General features: G+C 38.3%; 2 protein-coding genes across 2 annotated transcripts in view; both read right to left on the bottom strand.

Moving 5' to 3' along the window:
• The window catches only part of GALNT3 (polypeptide N-acetylgalactosaminyltransferase 3), a 39331-nt gene extending 31543 nt beyond the window's left edge, over window positions 1–7788 (bottom strand). Inside the window, exons 1-2 of the mRNA XM_015823636.1 lie at window positions 7768–7788; window positions 1452–1599 (exon numbers count right to left, since the gene is read on the bottom strand). The gene's annotated coding sequence lies outside the window, so the exon portion shown is untranslated. The remainder of the gene's footprint in view (window positions 1–1451; window positions 1600–7767) is intronic.
• A 9138-nt stretch (window positions 7789–16926) lies between these two features.
• TTC21B (tetratricopeptide repeat domain 21B) overlaps window positions 16927–25744 on the bottom strand; it is a 44087-nt gene continuing 35269 nt past the window's right edge. Inside the window, exons 24-29 of the mRNA XM_015823635.1 lie at window positions 25606–25744; window positions 24661–24856; window positions 23306–23530; window positions 21215–21335; window positions 18209–18276; window positions 16927–18024 (exon numbers count right to left, since the gene is read on the bottom strand). The exon at window positions 25606–25744 is cut by the window's right edge and continues 22 nt beyond it. Of these exons, the coding sequence (XP_015679121.1) occupies window positions 17947–18024; window positions 18209–18276; window positions 21215–21335; window positions 23306–23530; window positions 24661–24856; window positions 25606–25744 (827 nt within the window). The 3' untranslated portion in view covers window positions 16927–17946. The remainder of the gene's footprint in view (window positions 18025–18208; window positions 18277–21214; window positions 21336–23305; window positions 23531–24660; window positions 24857–25605) is intronic.

Below are 25744 nucleotides of genomic sequence, written 5' to 3'. Positions count from 1 at the left end.
TATTCTTATTGTACATAGATTATTCTTAGGTATATTTTTCTATATATTTTAGATCAGATCCTCTAAAAATTTTAATTATTAGACATAAACAACCACTTGGGGCTATGAATCTCAAGGAAGTTTACAATATTCTGTTATGTGTCCCTGAATTGTGTCCCTGAAATAGGCGGTTCAAACTTCGAAATGAGTCATTCTGTTTTGGAAGTGTTCCAACTTTGAAAGGTACTTCTATTTTATGTGCTTTGGATATGATCCAACTTTAAAACGGTCCTTTTCTGTTAATGCCCGTTTCTCAGTTGATCACTTCTGGAACATTCAGGTGGCCCATTTTGGGACTGAAAAGACAAAATGTTTTGCGCATCCCAAGATAAATCTCCACTTTCCCTTTCAGTATCCTATATGCATTTTCAGATATGTTTCAAAACCATTTTTACACCTTTGAATGGTTGAAGACTTTTACAACTAAGATTAGCAAAACCATTTTTACAATCTCCCTACTGGCAGAGAATCATTTCTACTTGAAAAAACATCCATATTAAAATAGCAGTAAAATGTATTAAAACAGCACCATCCAAATGATAAAAGTTACATTTTAATTAGAACCACCGCATTTGTCCTTTTCAAATGAAACTTCTGGTTGTATTTTTTGATTGCCAGACAGTAAAAGAAAAACCTTGTAGTTGCAGTATTAAGCAACAGATTGTTTATATCCAGTTCTACGTCATTTGAGAGGACAAAGAGGTTAAGCTGCATTACAATGTTATGCATTTATTTGACATGGTAGCCATTCTAATTTTACAGATGGATGGATACTTACCAGTATGTCTCTCACATTACTCTGAATGTGTTGCTACCTGCTAGGCACTTTGCCTAAATCAGAATAATATATGCTATTTATTATTTGATAAGCATCTTGCCCAGTCAGGTATTAGAGATAATTTCTCAAGTGGTACTGGAAAGAACATTGCTCTAACCAGATGTGTGCTAGCCTTTCAGCCATATTGCCTTATGCAAGACTGGCAATCCTGTGTCTTAAAACTGTTTTGCATATTAGTTTTTGTGCAGCAAAAAAATCCCTCCAAACTGCACATACCATTTACTATAATCAAATTATTTGAAGGTATATGCACAAATAAAAGAAAATCTGTATCACCCTTCAGTATTACAATCCCTATTAAATCTCTTTAAAAATTATGAACATGTAGGAAAATTCTAGTTCAGAGTGGTAGAGCCATATCAGCAAAGTAAAATATTTTATATTCATTATTCAGATTTAGATTTAGATAAATTAAGACTCAGTAAGACAAACAAAGTTCCAGACTTTCTAGAGTCCCTAACCACTAACCACTGGCTCAATGAAAGCCCACTGTGAATATGCTACTGCTCCTGGACAAAGATCTGCTAATGCCACCCTTAATTTTTTCTGATCCAAGACAGAACATTGTTCCAACCTCACTGAAGCTCTTTCAGGCTCAGCTTCTTTATGGGATTCTGTTTGTACCTCATCCCGCAGGCTCGTGTTTCACCTCTCTGGAAAGGGTACAATCCAAATTCATAAGAGCAGCTCTCCAGATATCACGCTGTATCTCAAATGCACATCTACGAGTGGAGATAAGTATGATAAAACTTGAGTCAACAGTGTGTCTAGCCTTCTATAACCCTTTCCTTAAAACTCAACTTCTATCCTCAAGGCTTAGCACCATTAATTCTTGAAGACAGTTTTCAGTCCCCCTGGATCAAGGCTGTTGAATCTAATCTTTGAAATCCAGGCTACTCTCCCCCTACAATTCTTAACATGGATAATGATCAGGCGAAACAAACCCTGAAGCAAAGATTAAAGGATGCAGAGAGGCAAGCAGATCTAGGGAAGGCTCCAACCTTCCTGTCACCAGTACGCAATAGATATACTGTCACCACTGCCAGCTACCTTACATAGTTAGAAACCATCAGAAAGCTTACACAGTTACCCAGCCACCAGAAAGTTTCTCAACTGATCAACAGCAAGTGTAATTACCTCTATAAAAGCTGAAGTTTTAGGACTTCACTGGTCTCCAGCATTGAGGTATATGTTAATATAATGTCAAAGAGGAAAGACACCAGCAATGATCTTAGAGAAGCTACTGTTGCTGCCCATCAGTCTGGGAAGGGCTATAAGGCCATTTCCAAATAATTTAAAGTCCATCATTCGACAGTGAGGAAGATTATTCGCAAGTGGAAAACATTCAAGACAGTTGCCAATCCTCCCAGCACTGTATGTCTCAGCAAATTCACCCCAAATTCAGACCGTGCAATGCTCAGAGAAACTGTAAAAAATCCAAAGATTACATCTCAGGCTCTACAGGTCTCGGTTAGCATATTAAATGTTGAACGTCTTAAATTTTATTTTATTTATTATTTATACTGGTCTATGACTGCAATAAATTGAATATTGATTAGATTGGAACAATGAAGCTTGGGAATTTGATCAAATATAGAAAATGAGATATAAACATAAAAGGAAGGGATTTAATCACTTTATTCGATCAAGTTAAAAAAAGAATATACTGTAATTTTTGGTAACCATTACTGGACTTTTGCTAATTAGGATGGGTGATATTTTAAAGATGTACAGAGAATGTGATGAGATGCAGGATGAAGAGATTGTTATACTTTAAGAGATGGTAATAAGTTGTTAAAGTTGTTTATCCTTTATAAAGGGGGACATTATTTTGATTCTTTCTCTTTTTACTTCATTTTTTTTCTTTGCATGTTTATCTTTTCGTTTTTCCTTTTTATAGTTTGTATTAGTTTTATCCCTATAATGTAAGTTTTAATATTTTTTAAAAAAAAATTACCAGTGTATAAATCCTGATTAAGAGAGACTGAGATAATCCATCTCAGCTAGGATACTCTATAGCCGGAACACAACTATCATCGCAACAACTTATTCAAAAGTAGCAGGTTGGAGACTGGCTAACAGTTCCCCAAGATGGATGGGTCAAAGATAAATTTTTAAGGGACATTTAACTACCTCCTTCAAGGCCATGTCTTTCCTCCAAAGACATATTTATCACCTCTTTGATCTTTGCCCTTTTGTGTCCTCTATGGCTGCTTGTATTATCCAAGAAGAGCAAGGCTCTAACTTGCAGGTGGCTGAGCTACAGAGGATACTGTCAACTTCCTCAGGTGTCACAGGCTTGAAAAGTCTCAAATTACTTGGCAAGACATTATTTCTATCATCTCATCAGTATCTGCCCATCTACCATCCAACTCAGATCCAGTATAAGAGTATAGAGAAGGATGCAGATGGTCTGGAAGAAAATATGCAACACCTACTATATTATAAAAACATCAGCTTAGCCCAGTAAGATAGGAAAGGGCAAGGAAGAAATTCAGACTGATCCAGAGTATAAAAGGGAGAGAGAAAAGCTATCAAGCTTTCACAATTTGATATCAAGAGAATTCTAATATTTATTGGGTGGTCCCAGCTTCGTTTACTTCAAGAGATAGTATCTTCAAAATGCTTAGCAAATTGCTCAGGCAAGTCATGTCATTAATGCTGCTAGATGGTCCTTTGAGAATGTAGTAACCATGGAAAAGTACTAATATTTCACTGCTCTTAGTGTCACAGAATAGGCACAAATGTGGGCTCATGCCTATGTCTGATCATATTTTAGTCATCTTCTCTTCCAGTGCTCTCCCGCGTAAAGACCCCCGGTATTTGGAAAAGACCCTCTTGGATCAGCAACAGAGTCAGGCCACTTCAGAGCAACCCCATTAAAAGCCCTGCCTATCTTTATCCTCCAGAGTTCAGCCAATCTATCCAAGAGTTATCTGCATGGTTGCTGGGAAATTCCCTAAGTGCCCATTGGAAATAAAGTGGATCCAGAAGGTGCTTAAAGCAGACCAATCCCCCTATGGAGAGTGGTGCTGATTGTGAATTCCAGCAAATGAACCATGACAACAGACTGATGTTGATGTCCTTTATCCTCAGATCATGAATTCCTCCAAGGTGAATACTAGTATCATGGCCCCACCACAGTAGTTTGTGCCACAAATTCCTGACAACTCCCGTCTCCCATTCATGGAAGATGACATTTCCCAGTACATAAACTGCTAGGGAGCCAGCCACCAATGATTTTCAAATAGTTGCTCTTACTTACATTTAAAATTGGAAAAAATATATGGTTGCTATTTTACTTAATAGAGATGTTATTCTCACATGCACTATGCGACATGCAGTGGTATCTTGCTTTTTGTTTTTCTGCTTAAAATGTGCTTAAGACTGAAATAAATTACATAACACCATTAAAATCTGCTTCATCAAAAGTCAGTCTAAATTTCAAGGCTTGTCTAATTAAATACATTAGCTTTTAGCAAAAAGATAACATATATGAAACTAGCGTGATCTTCCTCACAGGGACTTCTAAAACTTAGAGCAGATACCAAGAAGGCCATTCTCATAATTCTGCCAATAGTATGTTTCATAGTGGCTGAATAGAGAGAGCAACACCTCTCAAAGACCTTAAGACATGAATTTTATAAAGCTAACCAATTCAGTTAAACAAATCCTTGTGATTACATTACATTACACTAAGCTTGGTTAATTTCAATTATAGCTTTTTAATAGCCTACGGTTTTATGCAAACATTAGTGCAATTGGTCCGTATGTGATTCAATGTATTGTGTGAACCAGGAAAATGGGATAAATGCAGTAGTAAACTGATTTGTTATAGAATAAGAACTTAACTGCTCAGTGATCCCAGAATACTGGATATTAAAAAGCAGGGAAATGTGTGGACAAAGCATAGATTAGCCATAATTCTGAGCACAGTACTCAATTTTGCAAATGTTATGTTGCAGGTTCTACTTTTATATTACCATATTAATAACCACAATTCTTAAATTGCTGGTTCTCTTTTAGTCAAACAGCACTTTACTATGCACACAAAAGAGGACACAAGAGACTTAAAGAAAGCCCAAATTATAAAAATTCTTCAAAAGAAAACAATAAAAACACAATGCTGAAAGACTTCTAGATAGAAAGTCAGATGGGAGGAAGAATGTAATAGCACTGTGGAATGAAGTGTGACTGACTGGCTGGAGCTATGGACAGAAAATTGCAATAATTTGTTGAAAGCCTCATTTAACTTTTTAGAAAAGAGGATCTGTTCTGTATGAATGAAGATGTTCATTATTTGCATATTTTAAGGACCTTGTTGTATAGTGATAACTATACATCTGCATGATTTCTTATGATATCTCATGCTAATATCATTATATTTACAATTAGAAGAACAATTTGTTAAAAACTTTACATTAAAAATGTCCGGGATCTTATGAGAGAACAGAAATCTTTCAAGAGTAGCTATGTTTAATTTTTTAAAATTAATTTGATGTAAATGGATGCCATCTACTGGCACAACAGATGCTATAGCCTGCTGGAATAGTATTACAATACCAATCCTCAGGATACAAATTAACAAAAATTCTTAATGCAATGAGCAGAAATACCAAATTATTTCAAACTCTGGATGTTTTGGAAGAAAGCATTTTTATATTTATTTCAATGTAGGATATAGATATCCTATTGTTTGTAAATAAGCCAAAAATGGGGGATAAATTACTATGAATTCTAATGTCAATCTCATTTGTATAAATAGTAAACATAGTTGTCAAGGCAGGTGGCAAGCCCATATAAATGGCTGAGCAAGCAGCGTTGGCAAACACAGTAAAAATTTACATGCAGAGATCCTATATGTTGGCTATGAAACATTCATAGTTCTCTCAATCCAAAGCTGTTGTATTACCTCATATTGATATAATTTGTATCATGCAATAAGTAGAGCTATTCTAAAAATTTAGAAAAACTTTCTCCAATCACACTTCTGGTTAAATTTGGGAAAGAGAAGTGAGCATTTTCAGCTATAAGAATTACATGAAGTATAGCTTAAAACTGCTTTTCCAAGAAAAGCCTTCATTTACATTTGGAAACAAAAACATCATTTATTGTTTGAGTTCAACAGATGGCCAGAGAATCAGTGAGTTATCTTGTTAAGCCTGGCATAGCATTCTCCAGTTAGCACAAAAAGAAAGAAAAGAAAGAAAAATAGAGCATCAAACCTATCTACATGGTAATATAGGTTATAGAATACTGATAATTATATGCCATCATGTAACTCTTAGTGACCAAACAGATTTATGAATTCTGAGTGTTGCTCTAACACAGGGTAAACAATTAATCTTCCAAAAGGCCATATGAAGGACAGTGGAGAGTTGCTGCCCCACCGCCACCGCCACCATGGACCAAACAGGGACGGAAGTGGCCGAGTTCTCTGACATTCAATTTAATGAAAGCAACAATAACCTAATTAGAATGGTTTTAATAACTAATGATATATTATTTAGGATTTAAAATTGTCAGATTAGGATCCATACGCATGGCAAAATATTTCAAACTATATGGTTTGGGATCTGGATCCATTCAGGTTAATTATGGACTGACAAGTACACTAGAAATGGTTTTCCAATGCTACTAGATATGTAGCAGTTCCTATCAGAATTTTTCTTTAATAGCAAAACTGCATTTACAGACTATGTATGGTACCAAAAATTGTGTTACTTATGTACTTCCTGATTTCTGACAGAAGTATAAATAGCATAACACATATACATACTGTTCTCTGCATCTAATAACTCCTAACAATTATCAAAACCTCAATATATTTACTGATCATATACAAGGGAGACTTACTTTTCTGTGATTTATGAAATTAAATAGTTTCTTCTGAGTAAGCATTACCATGTTATGTCAGAAAGATAGTTTTAGTTAGGCAACAAAAGGAAATATTTATAATAGTTTAATGCTAGCATCAAAAGTTTTCTTTATCACATCCCATGCCCATAATAGCTCAAGCCTGCTTCAGATTACATCCCACATCTTCTTAAAATGTTCTTGCAAACTAAATCTAGCAATTGCACCTCAGACTTAAGGGTTCTACTAAGTCACAGTGATCCCACTACAATCTCACGCTACTCCTCTCTTTTAAGTCAACATCTTCTGTTGGAAAATTACAACCTTCTACATCACTACCGGAAGCAGTTCCTGGAAATAAAATGCAGATTAGATCTGCCCCTGGCAACTTTTAATTTGCCTTAACTCAAAACCCAAACTTGCAGGGCAGCTCCAGGACCACACGGGGTTTTTTCATGTTAAAGATCCCCCCCCATCCTTCTGTACCCCCCCGTTTCTTTTATCATTCTAAAATCTATACAGTTCTATGATGGGGTTTTGACAGACAGTGCCCGAATTGTTCCTTAGGAAACAGCTATACCCACAACATTTTATCTCACAGCCCAGGGCTACCATTTAGCAATAGCCCGAACTAACCGAAGACACTTTTCGCACTTTTTAAAAATAGTTTGGGTGGCATGAAGAGGTCATTCTGACAGGATAGACCAGCGTCAAGGCACGACGCCCATCCAAACTCCCGTCCCTCGAAGCCTTGCATATAATGCAGTACCGCTATCAAATATTAATCGCTAGATGTAAAGCGGGGGGGGGGGGGAAGTCTTGCGAGGATGGGGCGCCCGCTTGTTCTCCCTCCGGTCCTCCTTCTCAATAGAGGCGCCGCCGACGCAAACCACGCAAGGCTTTTTGCCTTCGGGAGCGTTGCGGGAAGCGGGCGAGAGAGAGAGAGAGAGAGGGGGGGGGGGAATAAGCCGTGCTTCCGAAGACAGACCCTGCAGAGCCCTACCTTCTTTCCCCGGTTCGGATCCCTCGCCTACCTGTGGCCTCGACCAGCCAGCGGGAGAGGAAAGCAACCTTGGGCGCTCGCGGCTAGCTGTGCGGCTCTTTTTTTTTTTCTTTTTTTTTCTTTCCCCTCTTTTCGTTTCCCCGCCTCCCGCGCGAGATCGGCGGTCAAGGGAAATTGTGATTGGCTAACAATGCGTCGCCCGCGGCGCCCAGGTGAGCGCCCAAGCCGAACGCGATTGCGCTCGGCTGGGTTTCTCTGGAAGCTCAGGTGAGGCGAGAGCTCCTCCTTCCGTTCTTTTAACGGAAGGCAAGAAGGCCACGTGCCACGGGAGTGGCGGCTGGGGGGGGGGAGAGAGAGAGAAGAGAGCGAGGAGCTTAAGAGAAAGTGGGAGCGCGCGCGCACCGGCGATGTTTTGCCGCCTGCTGCAGCCCTCCGTTTCTGAACCAACTAGATGAGGCTTGCTGTAGCAGCGTGTTTTTAATACTCTCCAATCGCAAGTGCACCCTTTAGGTTTTGTTTTTTTTTCCCGCCTGTCCCGAAGTGTCACAAACTCCGTGCAAAAAAAAAAAAAAAAAAAAGGCCTTGTTTGGTGCAATCTTTCGCTCCTACTGAGTTCTAGATCCCCCTGCAGGTTTGATTTTGGAAATTAGCCCAATTGGCCGTTTCGGTTAGTTTGCTCTATTCCCATCGAGGTAGGGTCCCTCCAATTCAAAAGTGAAACCTATTGCTAAAGATGCCTTCAAAAAGGCTTGTTGGCTTGGGAAAAGTCAGGTATAAAATACCGGGGGGTGTCGTCGATGCTTAATGGGAGATCGGGTTCTTTAATAAAAAAGGAAAAAGGGGTTGCTAGATGCTACATTTATATGCCATACTCCTAGCAACTTTAGGGACTGTGTCAGTATAAAGATGTGAAAATCAGGTAAATTAAAGAACTCGGGCATATGTCTCCAAATTGTGGAGTCAAATCCAACTGTGGTCTCCAATTGTGAAGTCGAAAATGACTTGATGGTACATAATCAAAAATTAAACACCTTTAAACGGAAGTTAACATTTGGCACAAATTGTAATTGACAAATCGGCCTTATGTGTCCTACTGATCCTTATTGCCAGACAGAAAATAGGTATACCTGCATGCATTATCATGTGTGTGGGAAAAGTCTCTCTTCTAGAAAGTGATCAAACATGCTGGTGACTGTCTTATCTTTTAAACCCACTGGTTACAAGCTGTCCACAGGCAGCTTGGCTAGGACTTAATTTTCTTGCACTGATAAAAATAGTGCTGCATTACCTTGTGGACATGCCGTATTGGGGAGCAGGGGTGCAATTTTCCTTGCTGTCCATGATTTTCTTTGTTCTCTCTCACCTCAGAAAAGTGGCAGACAGTTCTTTGAGACAGCCAAGGAGGAGAAAGAATAATTTCCAATGCTTGAAAGTCACTCCTGCTCCCACCCTTTGCNGAGAGAGAGAAGAGAGCGAGGAGCTTAAGAGAAAGTGGGAGCGCGCGCGCACCGGCGATGTTTTGCCGCCTGCTGCAGCCCTCCGTTTCTGAACCAACTAGATGAGGCTTGCTGTAGCAGCGTGTTTTTAATACTCTCCAATCGCAAGTGCACCCTTTAGGTTTTTTTTTTTTTTCCCGCCTGTCCCGAAGTGTCACAAACTCCGTGCAAAAAAAAAAAAAAAAAAAAGGCCTTGTTTGGTGCAATCTTTCGCTCCTACTGAGTTCTAGATCCCCCTGCAGGTTTGATTTTGGAAATTAGCCCAATTGGCCGTTTCGGTTAGTTTGCTCTATTCCCATCGAGGGAGGGTCCCTCCAATTCAAAAGTGAAACCTATTGCTAAAGATGCCTTCAAAAAGGCTTGTTGGCTTGGGAAAAGTCAGGTATAAAATACCGGGGGGTGTCGTCGAGGCTTAATGGGAGATCGGGTTCTTTAATAAAAAAGGAAAAAGGGGTTGCTAGATGCTACATTTATATGCCAACCTACTCCTAGCGACTTTTAGGGATTGTGTCAGTATAAAGATGTGAAAATCAGGTAAATTAAAGAACTCGGGCATATGTCTCCAAATTGTGGAGTCAAATCCAACTGTGGTCTCCAATTGTGAAGTCGAAAATGACTTGATGGTACATAATCAACAATTAAACACCTTTAAACGGAAGTTAACATTTGGCACAAATTGTAATTGACAAATCGGCCTTATGTGTCCTACTGATCCTTATTGCCAGACAGAAAATAGGTATACCTGCATCATGCATTATCATGTGTGTGGGAAAAGTCTCTCTTCTAGAAAGTGATCAAACATGCTGGTGACTGTCTTATCTTTTAAACCCACTGGTTACAAGCTGTCCACAGGCAGCTTGGCTAGGACTTAATTTTCTTGCACTTTCATCTTGCACTGATAAAAATAGTGCTGCATTACCTTGTGGACATGCCGTATTGGGGAGCAGGGGTGCAATTTTCCTTGCTGTCCATGATTTTCTTTGTTCTCTCTCACCTCAGAAAAGTGGCAGACAGTTCTTTGAGACAGCCAAGGAGGAGAAAGAATAATTTCCAATGCTTGAAAGTCACTCCTGCTCCCACCCTTTGCCCACCTGTGATCATTCTGTTTTTCTGTTTAAGTAAGGAATTATTGAAAGTATGATCCAACAGGTTAAGGGTTGTCAAGTACTCTATAACATTTGTGGGTTTGACTCCAGATGTACATGTTCTAGACATGTGCCTGAGTTCTTTAATTGACCTGATTTACAGATCTTTATACTGACCTAGCCCCCCAGAGTTGCTAGGAGTAGGGTGTCATATAAATTTAATATATACTAATAATCTTAAGCATCACTGGCTAGCATTTTTCTTTCAGGTGTTCTATTGATATAAGAGACACATTAAAATTAATTTACTTTTGCAATCATTTCTTGGATTTGCTTATTGAAGATTTTAATTTGCTGGAATTCTCTTTAATTTTCCTCATTTGAGTGGATTGGACAAGATTTTCCTGTTCTCCATTTTGTATCCTGATTATTTCCAATACACCAAATACTAAGTTTAGTAAAAACTTATAGCATGGTTTTTTTTATTAGTCCCAATTCTATGATACTTTTTCTAAACCTCATCATTTGTTTAGTTATCATTTTTCTGCTGAAATTGACAGTTGACTGAGCCATTAGAATATTAATTTAATTTACATTCAAAAGAATGTAAAACACATATTTGCCCAGGATAAATTCTTACTAGTTTCATGTTACATACTCTTAATGATGTGAACAGGTTTGAAGCTTTAGCTATTACTAGCTGGATTGTGACTATAGTGTCTGTGATTTCCTTAGTGTATTGTAAATACTGAAAATCAAAACACTGAAAAATAACAATAATATCAGTATAAATTTAAGGATTCCATGGTGCTCTCTAAGCTTCTTGCAGATGTTTCATTACCCAGACTAGGTAACATCATCAGTGCTAGACTACCAAGCTCAGAGAGCATCAAGGATCCTCATTTCAACCCTGAGCTACAAAAATTTATTAGTATAAATTTCCATGGTACTAATGTCCCATTCCTTGGTTCTTGAATAAATTATTTTACTGCAGTGTCAGTTCCTTGCCTTATAAGGAGTCTTTCTTTGGTATACAATATATGTGTACAGATTTATCATTCTAAAATGTCTTTATGTTTCTTAAGAACTCTGAAATCCATTCACTTGAATTCCAGACAGTAATTAAATTCAACAGTTTAATTGGGGTGGCATTAGTTATAAATGTGAACGTTATTTCTCATACTGATAAAAGTAATACTGTTATCAAAACAATGAACAGAAGCAGATTGTCCAGCTTTCACCAAAATAAAAGCCCACAAACCAGTATGCTCAAAGTGTACCAAAATGTACAGGATTTACAACTTTAGATTGCTTATATATTGCTTTATCGTTTGAAAGTAAAATACTTGCTGGAATTCGTATAAGCTTGAATTTCTTTTAAATTAGTAATATTATTCAGAGCTCTTAGGTTTCTATTTGCTTGGGTTAACTTCTCAGAGGCTATGGAAGCTGCTTGATGAAAGAACAATGACAGACATGGAGGGAGTCACACTAATTATGAAAAAAGTTCTTGGAATGATGAAGTGAAAAACTCAGAGGTGAAAAAGTCATGTGAGAGAATGATTGCTGCAAACAATGGGACAAATCTATTTTATTATAGGGATATAGAGAAAAAGATAGTGGCAAAGAATGTCAAAGGCAGCAAGGGATTTAAGATTGGACACAGCAAGGAAAATGTAGATATTGATAAAAATAAAAATCTATTTTGGAAGCAGGTGAAGAGGGTCAAACAAGAAGCTTCCAACAGAGTGAGTATTATTACACAATGTATTTGTGTAAGGGAAATTTGTAATGACATTACAGGTGAATTGATTTAAAATGTGAGTATGCATGTTTGTACATAGTGAAGTTTTACTGAATAAAAGCCAAATGATTTGCAGTAATATTAACTAGATTTATATGCAATTGACAAAAACCTGTGTAAGTACTATAGCGGATCTTATGTACCTTAATGCAAGGTTTGTTACAAATAGGAAAATGGATAAAGAAATTTTAATATGTGGAAATCCTGATAGAAACTTAATAGGTACTGTTTCTGTTGCAAGAAACCAAATGGCTGTGTATAAGAGCATGTTTCTGCCCAATTTTTTGTTATATGGAAGCATGTCTATGCTAGGTGAAATGTTGAAGGTTGAACGCAATGGAATGGGGTAATTATATGCATATGGTAATACAAGAGATAGACTGAGAACAAATGAGAACTGAATATTTATTGAATACAAAAATGAGCAATCAATAAAGTAATATGGGTAGTCCTTGACTTACGACAATTCAGCCCAAAATTTCTGTTGCTAAGTGAGGCAATTAAGTAAGTTTCGCCCCATTTTACAACCTTTCTTGCCACAGTTGTTAAGTGAATCCCTGCAGTTGTTAAGTAAGTGACATGGTTGTAAAATGATCTGGCTTCTCCATTGACTTTGCTTGTCAGAAGTTTGCAAAAGGTGATCACATGACCCCAGAACACTGCAACCATCATAAATGTGAGCCAGTGTCCAAATTTTGATCGTGTGGCCATGGGGATGTGGCAATATTTGTAAGCTGAAAAATGGTCATAAGTGCCTTTTTCTCAGTGCACTGTAACTTCAAACAATCACTAAACGAAAGATTGTAAGTCGAGGATTACCTGGGTAATATGTTGAAATGTGAAGGAAAAAACCCAAGAAAATTTCCTTAGTTTAATTGATGAAATTCTCAAAATGAGGGAAGCGACAGACAAGTTTTAAAGAAAAATAACCAACCATAAAGCAAGTTATGAATGTGTTAAATGTTTGCAAGAACAGAACAGTATGGAGACAGTGAACCGTGTTGATATGAATTAGTTTTCCTTATGTTTCCTTTACTTTTTGTTATCTCCTTTTAATTTCTACTCGTTTGCATCCAGATCACAGTTTATTAGTGAAATGTTTTTAAATCGAGTTTCTTATTTGAATAAAGTATATATTCAGTAAGCGTCCATATTGTGGCACTTAATTAGCTGCTAACAATCTGATTAGTTTTTCTTTTTTGACGATGAAATGGAACACTTCAAGGATTTTTTTTCTTGAAAATACAAAGCAGTGAAAGCACCATAGCTTTCCCAAAAAATATTGCCAGCATCCAAAGTATTAAAAAAATGGAAAGGAGTGTCCCTTGTTTTATGCTACTAGAGGTATGAAGAACTTAAATATTCTATGAAAACTGAGTGAAGCAATAGGAAATGGAAAACTGACTCCGCTCCCTACTCCAAAAACAGAGTAGAAGGTGAGTTGCTAGGCAACCCCATATGGAACACTGGCCTTTTTCATGAAGATAACTACACTTACCTCTCTGCCTCCCTCACGGGAGTTAATTCAAAGGCCATGTTTTAGAAAGAAGGCTTAGGATATGAAATACTATTAAAATATTGATAAAAGCTCTAATAGAGTCTTTCCACTTCACTGGGCAGAGAGTAAAATCAAGGAAGGAAGAAAGAGATCCACTGTTCCCTCATGGAGGCAGAATGGCTTAAAATGGCTTATCTGAATCCAACCTACCAGGTGGAAATGTGGCTGAGAGGCAGGATATTAAAAGCTTGATTGGAATCAAAATTAGTGGCACTACAGTATCTTCCATAAATTTTCATGCAAATTGACACACTGATGAGTGGGATAAAGTGTGTATTGGGGTGCCCCAGGGCTCTGTTCTGGGCCCAGTGCTCTTCAACATCTTCATCAACGATTTGGACGAGGGGATAGATGGGGAACTCATCAAAGTTGCGGATGACACCAAGCTGGCAGGAATAGCCAACACTCCAGAAATCAGGCTTAAGATACAGGAGGACAGACTTGAATACTGGGCGCTATCTAATAAAATGAAATTCAATGATGAAAAAAGTAAGGTTCTACATTTAGGCAAGAAAAACCAAATGTATAGGTATAGTATAGGGGGTACCTTGCTCAATAGTAGTAACTGAGAGGGATCTCGGAGTCCTAGTGGACAATCACTTAAATATGAGCCAGCAGTGTGCTGCAGCTGCCAAAAAAGCCAACTCAGTGCTGGGCTGCATTAACAGAGGGATAGAATCAAGATCATGTGAAGTATTAATACCACTTTACAATGCCTTGGTAAGGCCACACTTGGAATACTGCATCCAATTTTGGTCACCACGATGTAAAAAAGATGCTGAGACTCTAGAAAGAGTAAAGAGAAGAGCAACGAAGATGATCAGGGGACTGGAGGCTAAAACATATGAGGAACGGTTGCTGGAATTGGGTATGTCTAGTTTAACGAAGAGAAGGACAAGGGGGGACATGATAGCAGTGTTCCAATATCTCAGGGGCTGCCACAAAGAAGAGGGAGTCAAGCTATTTTCCAAAGCACCTGAAGGCAGGACAAGGAGCAACGGATGGAAACTAATCAAGGAGAGAAGCAACCTAGAACTAAGGAGAAACTTCCTGACAGTTAGAACAATTAACCAATGGAACAACCTGCCTCCAGAAGCGGTGAATGCTCCAACACTGGAAGTTTTTAAGAAGAGACTGGACAGCTATCTGTCCGAAATGGTGTAGGGTTTCCTGCCTGAGCAGGGGGTTGGACTCGATGACCTCCAAGGTCCCTTCACACTTTATTATTATTATTATTATTATCATCATCATCATCATCATCATCATCATCATCATTATTATTATTAACCTTGGCTTTATTAGCTGTTAAACTGTTCTTCCTTCCTGTTTACATTTAGGGTGGCCGAAGAAAAGGGTAGGAGCTGAATTATAGAGGAACTGAGAAACCAGCCATGCTGCAATTTAGATCATTGTGAAACCTACAGGAAATGTTGGTATCCTCATGGAAATTTAACCATTCTATCTACTTTTATGAATTATAAACCAATGTTACTTTTATCCAGTGCAATATCAGAAGACCAAAGTTTTATTAGCAATATCATTGTACAGGTCTGGAATATTGTCCCTACTTTTCTTTCTAAAAACAGTCCACCCCTTTTTAGTGGTATTTGGATTATTTGCTATGGGAATAAGAAGGATCCCACCTAATAACTAGAATAAGCTTAGACTATTTTTATTTAGCAAATTATTCTTTAGTAGTTTTATTGTGCGATATCCCTTAAACTCTTCTATAGGAAGTTTCTGGCAATTACAAATTTCAATCCACAAAAAAATAAAAAATGCCTATTGTAACAGTAGTGAGCAAAATATTGTACAGAACTGGCTATGCCGTAAATAACCAGACTTCAGTTCACTGGCAACTGAAGCAAAATTAAATGCCTAAAATAAGCGTGTATAAATGACTATGGGCACAAATCTTGTCCTGTAGTGGTTACAGATAACATTCTAAAAAAAATGGAGAGAGAGTTTAAACTTGAAGTAAAAACTCACTTCCTTTCCTGCTAAAATCCATTATGTATAGTTTGCATAAAAAGAGTTTTTGAAAAAGCAAAACCAGAAAACTAAATAAAGACTGTAGCAACAATTGGTACAGCAACAGGATGTGGATATGACACACACAGAAAAAAGAACCAACACTCAACCACAAGGATGAAACCTTAACATTAGTCTTTGAAAATTGAAATTGGATTTAAGGATGCCAGGAAGATGCAGGACCTAATCGCAGAACCCACACTGCTATAATAAGTAAAAATAGATTTGAGAATATGTTTTTATATAATATACAGTAAACAATCACTTACTTTTCCAAAATAATATAATAACCTGTAACACTGATAGTTTCAAACTTCTTAGATACCAAGGAGGTAATTATATAAAAAATATTTTACACAGGGCCTGAGAATTGGACAATGCAGATATAGGTACAGAGCTTTACATGGCATATAGTTTTAATTCTGTTTCTCTTGCATTAATACAAGATTGGCTTAAATCATAACCATTAAGGAAGTAACAGTGGAATTTTCTGCTTTGCCCTGCCCCTCCCAACTTCAGGTTGCCTCACCTACATACCTCCTTATATAGAACTACAGGCAGAACTGACAAGTAATAACTATGTCAGGACTAGTGCTCACCTCCTCTGAAAGAACATTTAAAATTACAGCTATCATCCGAAATGTTAAATCTAGGAAACTAATAGATGCACTCAGCTGGCTTCTCCTGTGTTGGGGCAACAGGAAAACTAAACAGTGCTGGCTATAAAAACTGTTTGGTTTTAATATGTAAGTCTTAAAAAAAACCCAAATGTGGTAAAAGGAAACATTGCAATGTATACTACTTTTTTTAAAAAAGCAATCTTGCCCCACCCAAATTTTCCACAAAAAGCAATAAAAACACTAGAAAAAATGCCTGATGAAGGGGACTATCCCTTTCCTTTAACAAATTCTCTAGCTCCACCTGACTTAGCAAGTGGTTGGAAGAAAGCAGATTATGTGAACATCTTTTTGAGACAGAACAACAAAAGTGGTTATATGGTGCATACATCCATTTAGATTATAGTCAATTCAAGATAGTATAGGCGTTCATTGGATCACTAAAACCAAAGTTTCTCAGAAATAGTCTTGTCTGGAAATTCTAAATAAATCGCCCAATAGCTCTTTGCCACAATAACCCAAAGAATCAATTAAGAGCAAGTATGACAGACAGTTGCATCTTTATCAGAAGTGATAATAAAAAGATACCCAGAGATATAGGTAACAATTTGATTTTTAATTCTTGATTTAAATTTGAGCTTTAATGTAGACAACTGAAGTTCAAATATCTCCTTAAGTTTAAGAAGTCCATGGTAATCTTAGGAAAAGGCTTCAAGTCTTAGTTTAGGGGTGTCAAACTGCCGGCCCGTAGGCTGGTTGCATCATGCGGAGGCCGCACCCACCCAACTCAGACAATGTGAAAAAAGTCACGATATGTCGCAACATGCCACGTGATGCGGCAAGTCTGACAGCCGTGTCTTAGTCTGATCCACTTGCAAAAGATACAGCGATTGAATATTGTGGATGGACAACAGAAAAGAATACAGCTGTTAACGTGGAAAAAAGTTCTCAGGAAAACCCTGGAGCAGAGATCTTTCATTCTATATCCTATTCTTCATACTGTTGCATATTTGTATGCAATATTGCACACAAACATTATGCAATATGCAATAATGAGGTATTTATTGCTAGAGTAAAATAAATTTAAATAAGAATTAGATTATTGCTTAAGGTTTCCAGCAAAGAAGAATGATATCTTGCAAAAACAAAATAGTTAAAACTAGAGAGATACAAATATAACATTGCAGTATAGTACTTTCTTTTCCCCTTTCTTGGTATTCCTGGGGATTCAGAGTAGACCCTGTTTCAAAACATTGATTACACTCCAAATAAATCACCTCTACAATGTAGAAAGCGCAATGGACACAGCTGGAAGTTCTCTCTACAGATTTCTCTGCCACAGAGCAATCTTCAAAAGAAACTTCCAACTGTGCCTGTTATTTCTTTTACTCAGTTTACTTGGATCACAGCCAGTATCTACAGGAGGAAAGTTAGACACCAATGATCTTTTGTTTTTACTGAACCCTAAATACTAAAGCAGCATGTTTTTAAAATAAATCTACAAGTAGTCTCTGCTGTTTTTCACTGGGAGCTAGTTGGATGTGCAGCATCTTCAATTTTACAGATGACTTTAAAGCTCCTTTTATCTTCCAAATCAACACAAATGCCTTCATCAATGCTCAAGTCCTTAAAGATGCACGTGCTTTATCAAGTATTTCTTTTCTTATCTTGGGGTAATTTGGATGTGCTTCTAAAACCTGTTGAATGAAAAAAAAACTTGCACTGAGACTGCTTTTCAAGCTACAAGTTAACTTTAAAAGAGATGTAAATGTATTGTCTATATTTACTCCACCATAAGGTTATATATTTGCTTTATTCTGATTCTGATTCTTAATATGCAAAAAACTCCCCATTCATTATCAGATAATCAGTGGAGCTTACCTTATGACAAATAGTGATAGCATCAATATGTCTCTTGGCTTTCAGATAATTAAAAGCTAGCTTGAAACCTGTAAAAGCAGAATGATACAGATTTTGCTTTGGAATTTTTTAAGGAAATAAAAACAAAGAACTAGGATGATATGTGCATGTTTGTCTCTCCAGTTTAAATTATGGTACAAATGGAAGATTTTAAAATGAGAAGATAAGCTGCTGGTCTGTTATACATAATTTGCATATCAGTCAAAATTACCCTCATCTCTCAAGTTCAAAATCATTTACAACAACAAAACAGGAAAAGAAGGGACAAACCACAGAGAAGTTTCTCCTTTAATTTCCCATCACACATCTCCTTTCATTCACATTTTCTGACTGGAAAAAGTTAATTTCGTAGTTGCTTACTACAACACCTTCCTTTCAGCTGGTAAGTACATAGTTTGAAAAGAACATCCCAATCAATTTCCCAGCCTCATCTGCATGAAATATCAAATCAAATATCTTTATTACGGTCTTTGACCAGCCTTTTAAAATTTAATAACAATAACAATAATAATAATAATACAGCAAAAGAAGGAACAGTTTAATACAGCAATTAGTTAGGAAAGGGAAAAAATAATGGGACAATAAAACAGCATGTCTAATTTTAAAAAAATGCACAGTTGTGGGACTTGGTTAAAAAAAATGGCCATCTGATGTGTAAGTGTAGGGTTAGTGTCTCTTAAAAGATAATGAACATAAAATTTATCTGCATGGCCCTTGTATTTGGAAATGATTGGTGAAATCAAAGCATGTCTTGGGGCATTGTAGAAGGGCCACCTTATTCACAGAGACGTTGCCCCTGTGGTTCTAGGGAGGTAGAAACCCTCACCCAAGTTCTCATACCGTGCATGAAATTATCCTCAACGGGTCCTATGGAACTGAGGAAACTCGGATTTAGCACAATTAGGTGTATTTATATTAACTTTGTTCAGCTTAGAAAGTGCTGAGCTATATTGTAAGTGATAACAAGCCAGCTTGTTATGGAGCTTGGGCTGGGACAATCTCAGTGTACATTCTTTTTACGGAGTTCACCCTGGAATCGATTACATTTCAGTACTAGGTATACAGCATTCCTCAGTGGCTTCATGGAATGAAGAATGCGTTGTAACAACATGGATTTGAGCTCCAAGGCCAAGCAGAGGAAAAGGGCTTGTGGATTTAAGAATTGAATACAGAAACCTACACTCATCTCCCAAATGCAAGTGAATTTACTCCTTTTCAGGTCGTACAAATATCAGAGAGGACTAGAGTAAACAAAAGGGGAGGGAGCTGAACCCCGCCAAATTCTACAAATGTTGAAGCTGGTAGCATTTTTCTCCTCTCAAAATTTAAGAACTTTGGAAGGGATAAATGAGAGGATAGCTTGATTTCCTTGAAAGCAAGTTTGTTTCTGTCCACAAGGAAATTAAGTAATTTCCTTTCAACTAAATTCTACCTTAGCCAACCTGACAGTTCTTAGAACCACACTGCTCTCTGCTGCCAACAATCTCCAATAGCACAAAATCAGCTGTCATACATAGTACTTCACCTCATCAATTTGAAAAATGGAGGGGTCTTCTCCAGAAATCCAAATGGTGATGTATCCAAATATGTACTTTTTCCATCTGGATACATGATGCCTGTTTATGAATGCCTGCTATAAATGTGTGTATGCACGCATGCACAAAAAACTCTTCTGAAAAATATGCTATTCCAGGATGAAAACATGTAGTCTCCATTAATTGCATTACTGGCTTTCCAAATATTTTTAAAAGAGACAGGTACCAATTTTAGAAAAAAACTAGCAATTTTTCTATTACCTAATGTTATTTCAATATGATTTACACTGCAATAAATACATGCATCATACTTATAAAAAGAAGGAATGGCCTTTTATGTTTTCTGAATTGCTATTTTTTTTGTTCTGTTATGCTAATTTAACAGAGGACTGCTTCTTGATAAAATCAACCACAATTTGTTAGCTTGCAGCACAGTGCCTTATATACCTGCTCAAAAGTAAATTGCCAAGCAAACATATGTAACATCTAGTTGGATGACAGCTGTGGGGTTGTTAATACATTTGTCTAATTTTAGATACATTCAAATAGATTTCTACTATTTGAAAGAATATATTTTCCAATTAAAAGTACTAAACTGAACACAGATCTTGACATCAAGGCTAAAATAGAAATTTTTAAAGAACAAATCATGCACATTTTATTGAAGCACTGGCAGTGGTTATCCCTCTTTTCAATATTTTGCTTTCAGTAGGCTGAGACCACAATTTACAATGGGTGTTCTAATACCAATTCCCTAATATTCTAATGCTAGTATCATGTTGACCCGGACTTAGGGGACAGTAGCAATTGTGAATACGTGCAGATGGCCCCGCTATCTCTGACCACTTGCAGAAGCATGAATGCAAGGTCATAACAGGACAGCAAAGGAAACACCCAGTATCCTAACCCACCTAACATATTGTGTCTTAGGAAAACACCCAAGCCACCCAAAAAGGAACATATGGTGTCTCAGGGGAACACCCCAAAGGGAACATTTCTAGCTACTTCTGCTTTCTTCCTTCTTACTTACTGTGTGCCAGCCTTAAAGGGCGAAGTCTTTATCTTATGTGTGTCAGCTTTGCTGGGTGAATTGCTTATGTAATCAAAGTAGGTATAAAAATAAGGCTTTTCTGATATTTGGGCCTTTTTCTCTCTTTTAGAGAAGCCCGTCTTTGTTCAGCTGAATAAAAACGTAAATCTTGGAGGCAACTTTCAGTTTCCTGTATTTTTTAATCAAGCAAAACCTCAGAACCTGCATATCAATCAGAGCAGGTGAAAAATGATCTGGTAAAGAATAGGAGAACATATAATCTGACCTGATGATAAGTGCACGTTTCCCCTTTCCAAACTCTGCAAGATTCATAAATGATTTGTATTGGCTGGTAATAATTATTGGAAGACCACAAAAAGCAGATGCCAAGAACAGACCTACCAATGGCTGGATTGGTTTGGTTCCCATATTTCCAGGCCATCTCATAGTTTATAGCTGCATCTCTGTAAGCTTGCTCTTTTTCCATAATGTATCCCATATATTCATAAGCTTTGCAACAGGACTAAAACAAAACAAAACAAGAATGTTATTTCTAAAGTTAGAATCCTGTTATTAAAATAATAAGCTAGTTCAGGGGCTTTTTCTAAAAAGTATTGTGTGGATGTTAGACTAAACCAGAACTTTCCCCTTTTTTGCTAATACAGGTAGTCCTCGACTCACGACCTCAAATGAGCCCAACATTTCTGTTGGTAAGTGAGACATTTGGTAAGTGAGTTTTGCCCCAGTTCACGATCTTTTTTCTTTTGCCACAGTTGTTAAATGAATCACTGCAGTTGTTAAATTAGTAACATTTTTGTTAAGCGTATCTGGCTATCCCATTGACTTTGCTTGTCAGGTGGTCACAAAAGGTGGTCACATGACCTCGGCACATTGCAACCATCATGAGTGTTGTTAAGCATCAGGATTCTGATCACATGACCATGGGAATGCTGCAACGGTTGTAAATGTGAAAAATGGTTATCAAGTCACTTTTTCCAATGACATAACTTTGAAAGGTCACCAAATGAATTGTTGTAAGTCAAGGACTACCTCTAAAGGAAATAACATGGAAGAATTCCTTGAACAGCCTGTTGTGATTCCGTGCCAGCCAGTGGAGCCGGCAGCTGAGTCCGGGGATTCGGAGGAGGAGGAGGAGGGGCCTGGAGAGCCATCAGAGTCGGAGGAAGGCTCTGATGAGCTCCAGGACCTACAATCTGATGAACAGCCTGGCCCCTCCACTTGTGCTCAGGCTGAGACACAGCTGTGCTGGGAAGCTGAGTCAGACTCTGAGGACTCACAGTGGAAGACATCATAGACGCTCGCAAATGCAGACAGGCAATAAGAGCAGGACAGAGGGAGACAATGGGGTGACAAAGGGAGGAGGAGAAGGCATTAAAAAGCCACACCTTGGGGCTGCATAATAAAAAGGGAAGGTGTGGGCGGTGCTGGTTGCTGAAGGCAACTATTTGAAAAGGACTCAAGTTTCATGGAATCATGTTCTGTTTGTCTTGCCTGTGAACAATTCTCTGTTTGAATCGTGCTCTGTTTGCCTTTGGACAATTCTCCGTTTGAATCGTGTTCTATTTGCCTTTGGACAATTCTCCATTTGCATCGTGTTTTGTTTGCCTTTGCTTTTGGGACATTTTGCAGGTCTGGACAGTGTACAGGAGGCACGTCAGGCAACTGAATTATTTCCACATGACTTGCCTTCGCAGAATTCTGAGGATCCGGTGGCAGGATAAGATACCAGATACAGATGTCCTCTCCAGAGCAGGCCTATCATCAGTTTACACTCTGTTGATGAAAGCCCAGATGCGCTGGGCAGGCCACGTTGTAAGGATGACAGACCATCGCATCCCTAAACAGCTCTTCTATGGTGAGCTGTCTCAAGGAAAGCGATCGCACGGGGGACAAAAGAAGCGATACAAAGACACGGTGAAAGCATCTCTCAAGTCCCTGGATATCGACACCATCTCTTGGGAATCTTTGGCGCATGATTGACCAACATGGCGTACCCTGGTTGCCAGACATATGAACACAGAAGGACAATCTTGGCACAAGAGAAGCGAGCACTCCATAAAGCCAGAGCTGCAAATGCTGAAGCAATAGTGTCCACTTTTCTCTGTTCAGTATGTGGCAGAACATTCCGTGCTAACATCGGTCTTATCAGCCATCTACGGACACACCACTGATGGCCCATAATCCATAAGATGTCAAGGTCTTCATCGAAATCGATGGACGAACAACACATAATTAATAAAAGGAGTTTGTTTTTCCTGCATTTCCAGCCTATTTGTTAAAAGAGGGGTTTGTCCTTGTGAGTTAACAAGGACTCACATAGGCTGGGACAGAACACAGCCAAGGACTGCAAGGAAACCTATGATGAGCTATAACTGTAGCGATTAGCCTCTTCCTCTTAAGTGCTCCTTACAAATCTCAAGGGATAGATTAACCAATTAATAGTTTTAAAATGGTTTCTAGTTTATTAATTACCCTGTTGTGACGAAGGCACCGCTTTAGTAATTCGCTCGCCATGTCATATTTGGAAGACTGAATGTAAATATCTGCAAGCAAAAGCCAACTTTTTTCAAACTCTTCGGCATCAATGGGATTCCAGTTCATTTTTGAAATTCTCTTCAACTGGTTTCTGGCTCTTGGGGTTTGCTTTAAAATCATGTACGCTGTAGCCATTCCCAAAAGTGCCGGGACATGATCCTTCTGCAACAATACATGGAACAGAGAAGATAAACCGAGAATGCTACAGAAAAATAAACTTTTGCCAGCAGTATATATTGTGATGCACATTCAGTCCCAATCTAAAGACTAATGTGCAGTGCTCTCAAGAGCCATAAACATTTTTCTGCTAAACAGATGCAGGAAAACAGATTCCTATAGTGCACTGTTTCTCAACCTTGGCAACTTTAAGATGTATGGACTTTAACTCCCAGAATCCCCCAGCCAGCATAGCTGGCTGGGGAATTCTGGGAGTTGAAGGTCCATACATCTTAAAATTGTTAAGGTTGAGAAACACTGCTATATTCCAGAAGGTAGCTCTCTTGTGTGCACAATCTGTTGGTTCACATAAGAAACACAACCAAAATATCATTTTCCATACGACTCCAAACTAACAAGTCTGGTGTTTCACCAAGCAAATCATTTTAGAAAATCATTGGGTTTTTTCTCAAGCTAGTTGATGAACTTCACACAGTCAGTATATTTTTCTTCCATTGGTTCCCATGTATGCTCTAAGCCAGGCTAGCAAAAGACAGGAACATGGTTATCAATAACTATATTTCACTAGAAACCAGAATCTAACGCTTGTAGCCACATCACCCAAGGATGATTTGTATCCCATTTTCTTAGACTCCCTCTATCCACATCCTAACACAAAGAGCATGTTTCTGTATTAAACTTTAGATCAGTGATGGTGAACCTTTTAGACACCAAGTGCCCAAAAACCATCCCGCCTCGCCCGCTCCGCCCCTGCACTCCCCCCGCCCGCAGGGCCACCTACCACCTCCACAGCCCACTGCAGATCGCCCAGGCAGCCCTGCAGCACCATGGTGGCCATGTCCTCTGCCCACGCCCCACAGCATCATCTGTGCGCGACAGGGTGCAAGGGCAGAGTCTTGTCCCGGCTGCCATATCCTTGGCTGCGGTGCTTCATGCGGGCCACGCCCGGGGGCAACACTCCGAGGGTCTGCTGGTGAGGGGGGGCAGGGGGGGTGCTGGGGTGACGGTGCGTGTGCCCACAGAGAGGGCTCTGAATGCCGCCTCTAGCACGCGTGCCATAGGTTCACCACCACTGCTCTAGATGTTCAACTGAACAAATGTTTTTAACATCTTACCTCATTAGTAACAATTTCTGTAAAGGCATGCAGTGCTCGCTCAACGTTTGATTTTTGTTTAGTTGCCATTAAACAGTAATTTTCCATGATGCCAAGCTGAACATGACCTTGAGCAGTCTGAGGCTTCAATTCTTTTAGGAGTTTTTCTGCTGTTCTCACAGCCAGCTGGACTGATTCTTGCTTTTCTGTAGAACTGCTAGATATAAGAAAAAAACATTAAGGCTTTATTTTAGAATGCATTAGCAGTAGGTGGAAAAGAGACATTCTTGCATGTATTCAAGATAGAAATGCAAAAAGTATTTAAGAGCACTTTTCAGTTTAATGCACAGAGAGAAGTGGTGTCTCTTCAATGCACCATAGTGCTCATATTGTATCGGTCCCTTGGCTTAAGCCCTCTTTTGAAGGCTTACTGAAAATTGGTTTTGGAAGTAGAATTTGGTTTTATGATATTAATGTCAATGCTTCATCAGCTATGAATCCATTTATAAGGCAAATCCATTCTGTAAAAAAGGGCAAGCCTATGACATGCCTCTTTCTTTTTGTTCTCTGAATGTCTGAAGATGGATCTCAGTCTTTCTTGTTGAGGGTGGAAAAGGAAAAAAATGTTGACAAAAGAAGTAAACAACTGTACAGTTAGAGAAGTTGTTTCCCCATTTTATTGAATTAGCTAGATAAGCTTTGAAGCTTTTTAGATGTCTTCAGTGTAAGGTCAGGCTGAAATAGAAATCACCATGTGAAAATGTAAACCACCAAACAAGGGTTTTTTTTAGCACTGTTTCTTAACACTCTCATCTAATAATCCACAGGATGAATTGACACAAATTTACTGCTTCATCCTATGTTGTTTGCACCCAAAAACAAATTGGAGGGGTTCCTCCAAACACAATTGACTGCATTCATTGAACTGGATACCATCTTAAAGTAGTAGGAGTCATCATCACTTACTCTGTGTCACCATCCAGATGTTCAAATACCTCACCTCCAATCGTTTCATTGTCAGGGTTTAAGCAAATTTCAATCATATTATACACTGCATTTTGTCCCCAATCATTATCCTTTCTTGCTTTGTTAAAATGTCGAAGGG

This window comes from Protobothrops mucrosquamatus, unplaced genomic scaffold (assembly GCF_001527695.2).
Source record: "Protobothrops mucrosquamatus isolate PMUCROS unplaced genomic scaffold, P.Mucros_1.0 scaffold1933, whole genome shotgun sequence".
NCBI classification, from domain to species: Eukaryota; Metazoa; Chordata; class Lepidosauria; order Squamata; family Viperidae; genus Protobothrops; species Protobothrops mucrosquamatus.
This window is presented reverse-complemented; position numbering and strand designations above follow the sequence as displayed.